Source organism: Piliocolobus tephrosceles, chromosome 1 (assembly GCF_002776525.5).
Source record: "Piliocolobus tephrosceles isolate RC106 chromosome 1, ASM277652v3, whole genome shotgun sequence".
Lineage (NCBI taxonomy): Eukaryota > Metazoa > Chordata > Mammalia > Primates > Cercopithecidae > Piliocolobus > Piliocolobus tephrosceles.
This window is the reverse complement of record NC_045434.1, coordinates 162437017-162443016: the sequence shown is the minus strand read 5'-3', so window position 1 is coordinate 162443016 and position 6000 is coordinate 162437017. Positions and strand designations below refer to the sequence as shown.

The following is a 6000-nucleotide window of genomic DNA, read 5'->3' as shown; positions in this document are numbered from 1 at the left end:
TTCCTGTCTCTCTTTCTATGACTCCACCTAAGGCATATAAATCTCTTCCCTCAGAGCCTGGACACTATTATTCCAAAGTACCTCCCAGATTCTTGTCACAGCTGCTGCATTCAACTGCTTCTGGACTTTGATGTTGACTTGAGGTAGCCTGAATTTGCTATTTGCTATAATTCTTTGCAAATTGATTGTAGACCACTCTTGTGGGCATCATCCAGAAAAGCAAACTAATCCCTATGGTGGATCTCATATCGTTCTGTCTACCTCTGTCTTGGTTGCTGAGATTAAGCCTATGTTGTAGTTCTTTCCTTTCTCCCTGTTTCTTCCCTCCCTTCTTTTATGCCTTCATCCTTCCTTTCTACCTTCAACATTTGCAGGACATGTGTTTGGAGGTCTGTGGAAGGGGAAGCTTTACCTAAACAATGCTGTCAGAATTCTCTGTGTGTGGGTTCAACAATTTCCTTCAGGAATGAATGCTTTGCTGCTGACATCCAATTGAACTGTTTGCTGCTGGTGTGGTCTCTCTACTAGCATGACTGCAGGAACTGTATGTCTAGATTTGTGTCTGCCCAGGTCAGAGTCTTCTAGCTGATATCCCTTCTGAGACATTCAGGGTTACCTAGATATCAGCAGGGAAAGCCTTAGAATTCCCCTTTTCTTCATTTCATCACTTGTATGTGTAAGACACAGATATCTTCGTTACAAGTAGAGCCTAATACAGTTCTATTTAAAGTGCCTAGCTAAGGATTTTCTTCTCTTATCATTTATCTATTTACTTACAGACCAACTTAGAGCCTAAAATCTCTTTCTGATCCTTTCTGTCTAACACACACAAAAAAGTTTGTTTGAAGTAAAAAATGAATATTCATCCATTTTGGTGAAATTGGAAAATACAAAAAGATAATAATTAATTACCATGAATACATTTACTAACATTTTAATTTTTTTTCAGCTTTCTTTTCATTGCGCACATGCACACACATGTGTGGTGTAAAGAATAGCTAAAACGTACTGAGCGGCCGGGCGCGGTGGCTCAAGCCTGTAATCCCAGCACTTTGGGAGGCCGAGACGGGTGGATCACGAGGTCAGGAGATCGAGACCATCCTGGCTAACCCGGTGAAACCCCGTCTCTACTAAAAATACAAAAAATACAAAAAACTAGCCGGCCGAGGTGGCAGGCGCCTGTAGTCCCAGCTACTCCGGAGGCTGAGGCAGGAGAATGGCGTGAACCCGGGAGGCGGAGCTTGCAGTGAGCTGAGATCCGGCCACTGCACTCCAGCCCGGGCGACAGAGCAAGACTCCGTCTCAAAAAAAAAAAAAAAAAAAAAAAAAAAATGTACTGAGCAACGACTACAAGCTAGGATTTGTATTAAGCATATTACATACATTTGACCCTCACAACAACCGTATTGAGGTCATGTGGAAAAAATTGGTTTTGTTTTTGTCTGCAGGCATCATTCCTCCTTTCAATGGGCAACGGCTCTGTGTTCTTGCTTTGGGTCTTCAGCCTATGTGGGGCAGCCAGTCTAGGCGCTCTATCCTCTTCTGGGAAAGGGCTAGACACAAATCCCAAAACAGGCCAGTTAGATGCTCTCCCTGGAATTGGAATCTTGAACAGAATGACTCAGAAAGACTGAACAGCCATTTTACCCTACTCATCCAGGTGGTGGTATCCTGAAGAGACTCCCATAGTTTTTGCTATCTAGATCCAATGAGCTATTCTGGGACCTGCACTTTCCCATGCTGGGTTCTTCAGCTCTTCCTCTGAATCTGTGAACCCTCTTGTATTCTTCCAAAAACATAAAAAAAGTAAGCTACCAGGTTTGGTTTCTCCCACTTATCACCAAAAAAATTCCTAATCAATAAAGAAACACACAGAAATATACTAGTATTATCCGAGCTTAGAGAGACTGAAACTGAGCTTTAATGAAATTGTCATTTGTTCAAGATCACCCAGGCAATAAGAAGTGATGTCAGGTCTCCATAACATTAAACTTTGGGCTTAATTTTAGCCAACTCTCTTCTCAATGTCCCTCTGTATGGATGCATACGCATGCACACATGCATGGGCACATGTGTGTATGTGTGCATGTATTCCTATATATATTCTTCACAGTTGAGATTCTACCATATTCATAACTTTAAACATTTTCAGGCTTTACTCCTTTTCTGTGACAATAAAATCATGGTAGAAATTTTCAAATTCACTGTAAATTACAAAGAAGGTAAAATTCACCCATTATTCCAATATTTAGACTATCATCATCACTATCAACATCTCAGTATATTTTCTGTAGTCTCTTTCTTTTTCTCTCTCTCTGGGTGTGTATGTTTACAGTATATATACACACACCCAGTCACACCCAAATAAGGATTCACACACAAATGTATATTTTTATTTATTTATTTATTTATTCAAAGTATTTATCAATTTATTTATTCAAGGTCTTGCTATGTTGCCCAGGCTGATCTCAAACTCCTGGACTCTAGCTATCCTCTCACTACCTCAGCCTCCCAAAGTGTCGGCATTACAGGTTTGAACCATTGCACCTGGCCCATATATTTATGTATATGTGGGGATCTATGCTATATGCACAGATTGCATAATGACTTTTTCTTAACATTATGTGATAAGCATTTTCCTGAATAATTAAACTTATTTTAAAACATTTTAATGCCTATGATACATTTCATTGTATAACTATAACTTACTGTGTCTAATCATTTCTCTTTCAGACATTTAATAGCTGTTTCTTTTCTTTTTGCTTTGATAAATAGTACTGCAATCAACAACTTTGTTGGCATATGATTTATCAAAAAACTTTTCAGACAGATTTTACCAATTTGTAATCCCACAGCTAGGGTTGAAGAGTTAGTTTCACTCAACTCCCCAAACATGGATGCCAACTTCTGAAGAATTAATACCAATTTAAAAGTTGGAAATGATAACTTATGTTATATTTGGCATTTCTTCTAAAGTATTTTTTTCTGATTATAAAGTAATATAAGCTAATTGTAGAAAGCCTAGAAAATATGGAAGATTAGAAAAACAGTCATTTTTCATTTGTATATAAATATAACAACAGTTTTATGATTATTCTTTCATCTTCTTCCTGTATATATATTAAAATACATGAATAATATTTATAATATTGAGGTCATATGGCTGATACTTTCATCTAAATTTTATTTAATAGTATACATTGTGACAACTTTCCTGAGTTATCAAATATTCTCCAAAGCACTGAATCTGCTGTAAAATATTTAGTCTTTCTTGCTTATTGGGCATTGATTAATACAACTGATCAATACATAGCATTGCCATACATATCATTGTTCAAAGCCTCCAAATGCACTTCTGATGATTTCAATAGGATTTATGACTGATGCAGAATAAATTGGAATAATGGGTTTAAATAATATGGATATTTTAAAGTTTCTTGATAAAGATTGCCAAATTTTTCCTTCCTTGATAGTTTACTCTCTATAAAGTACAGAAGCATAACTTAATTGCTCCCCAGTTACTCTCATGAATTATTTTATTTGAGTAATTTGGTCACTTGTGGCTCTCAGTGATAAATATGTTGAGAAGTTCCCATATGTATATACGATTATAGTAACTCGTATTTACAAAGTTCACAATTTACATTTACCATGTATGTGTATATTTTAATTACAATGATCTTAGGAATGTGGAGGTTGGGGGCCATAGGAGAGAAGCCAGTGGGAAATAAAGTCAAGATTCAGACCAGGTCTTCAATTCCTAAATCTTGTAGTTTTCATTAAATCACATTGCCAATATTCCTAGTTCCAGCATATAAAGTGACTCCAGAGGTGTTAAGAAAGTTCTGGAATAGTGTTAAGGGAGTCAATAGAAAACGTACGTACTGTATTTTTAGAATGAGACTGTTTTACACTTGGGGGCTTTTAATTGCAGTCGTCCATCAGTTTTAAACTTTCAGTGTCTAAATATAAAAACGCAGCAATATAAAAAAAAAAAGCCAGCTGTTTTCTTACTCAGAGCATGAATTGATGAGTTTATGAATGAGTGAAGTGACAGCAACACTAAGAATAGTCTAGCCCTTTTCAATAACCTAAGCCATCTATCAGTACCTTGGAGAGATTCCAATTTTAGGTCACCTCTCCCGCCCCACTCCACCCGCAACATTCTCAGAAAAAGTAAATTTTCAACCAAAGGAAAATGGATACGTTGATACCTTCCATGTTTTCAAAATATTTCGTTTATTTTGCTACTTGAAAACGGTCTTCTCTTTTGCCCCATGTAAAATAAAATTGCTCATGGTCTATGGTCCCGTGAGAGCTTATTTAAGGAGCATTGATGGATTTTATTTTCCTTATAAATGTGGCACATTTGCCACGTGTGCAAATGAAAACATCCCATTCCAATGAGTGCCTAGGAGGAAATCAGCTCTTCCTTCCTCGAAGAGTTTTAATTCATGGGTATGATCTATTTCTTTCTTTCTTTTATTTTATTTTATTTGACAAAGAGTCTTGCTCTTTTGTCCAGGCTGGAGTGCAGTGGCCTGATCTCCTCACTGCAACCTGTGCCTCCCGGGTTCAAGTGATTCTTTTGCCTCAGCCTCCTGAGTAGCTGGGATTACAGTCATGTGCCACCACTCTCAACTAACTTTTGTATTTTTAGTAGAGAATGGGTGTCGCCATATTGGCCTGGCTGGTCTTGAACTCCTGACCTCAGGTGATTCACCTGCTTCAGCCTCCCAAAATGCTAGGATTACAAGCGTGAGCCACCTGGCCCAACCGGTATGATCTATTTCTGAAGACAACGTGGAAGCAGAGTGTGGGCTTCCACAGGTGTAGCCAGGCGGCGTGCTACCGCGAAGGAGGGAAGAAGCCTGAGGCAAGCCGGTGCCCTGCTGCCCCTCTGCCCCTTTGGCCACTAGGGCTGTGCAAGCTTCAGCCTTGCCTATCCCCATCGCGCACGCGCGCTCGCTTCCCGCGCGCAATCTCCCGCCCCCTCCCTCACTGCACCTGCCAGGTCATAAACCTCTTCCCACCCACTCTCACCCTCTCACCAAGGCTCAGGCTTGTCTCACGTTGATTGGTCAGAGCCCACGAGGGCACGTCCAATCAGCAATCCCTCCTGCGCAACCTATCCCAGTTCTTCCCGCCCCCGCCCCGCCCCGCCAGCCCTCCCGGGTACCTACCGTCTCTGTGACTGGTGCGCGGCCAGGTCACTCAGGGCGGCGGGGGGAGTTGTGCGGGAGTGGGCAGGACGGGTGGGAGGAGGGGAGGGGTGGGAGGAGGCGGGGCTCAGGTGCTTGGCAGCGCGGCCGGGGCCCAGGCAGGGGAGGGGGCGAACGCTGGAGCGAGGCGGGGGCGGGTGAGGAGGGGGTGACGCCGGACACGTCGGCAGCGCGAGGTTTCGCGCGTGAGCTGCGCGGGTCGGGCCTGGTACCGAGATTTCCTGGGGGCTAGTAGGTCGTGGACGCCGGCTCCTGGAGGAGCGCCAGGAGGAGGGAGGTGAAGGTGTCCGCGGCGTCGTCGACGGCGGCGCCGGCCATGGAGGAGACGCAGCGGCCGCCGCAGCCCAAGCTGCCCTTGTGCGACAGCCTCATGATCTGGGTGAGTGCGAGGAGGCGAGGGGGCGAGGGGGTCGAGGCGAAGAGCCTGGGGCGCCTGTTCTCCCAGGTGAGCAGGGGCTACCTGCACAGGGGTCCCGGCGCGCCCTGCCGTTGGCACCTCGTGTCGTCCTTGACCGAGAGTGCCACCTGCGAGTCGCTGGGCAGGTGTGTGGGCGCGGGTTGGTGTCCGCGGGCGGGGGTAAAGGAAGCTGTAGGAGCGTAACTGTGGAGGCTCTGGTCTCAGCCAGAGGATTCGACCTGCCTGGTGTCCCTAACAGCTGGAGTATGAACCAAGCACCCCCCGCTGCCCCATTTTCTCTCCCTGAACAGCGCCCTGAGCCCTGGGCTTTCTGGATCGCTGATTGTCTTGCCTTCGTCCGCTTGGGCGTGAAGACCCTTT

General features: G+C 43.8%; 1 protein-coding gene across 1 annotated transcript in view; it reads left to right on the top strand.

The window, feature by feature from the left end:
• The first annotated feature begins 5282 nt into the window (after positions 1–5282).
• Positions 5283–6000, top strand: part of HOOK1 (hook microtubule tethering protein 1) — a 68605-nt gene continuing 67887 nt past the window's right edge. The window contains exon 1 of the mRNA XM_023186700.1: positions 5283–5601. Coding sequence (XP_023042468.1) covers positions 5539–5601 — 63 coding nt within the window. The 5' untranslated portion in view covers positions 5283–5538. The remainder of the gene's footprint in view (positions 5602–6000) is intronic.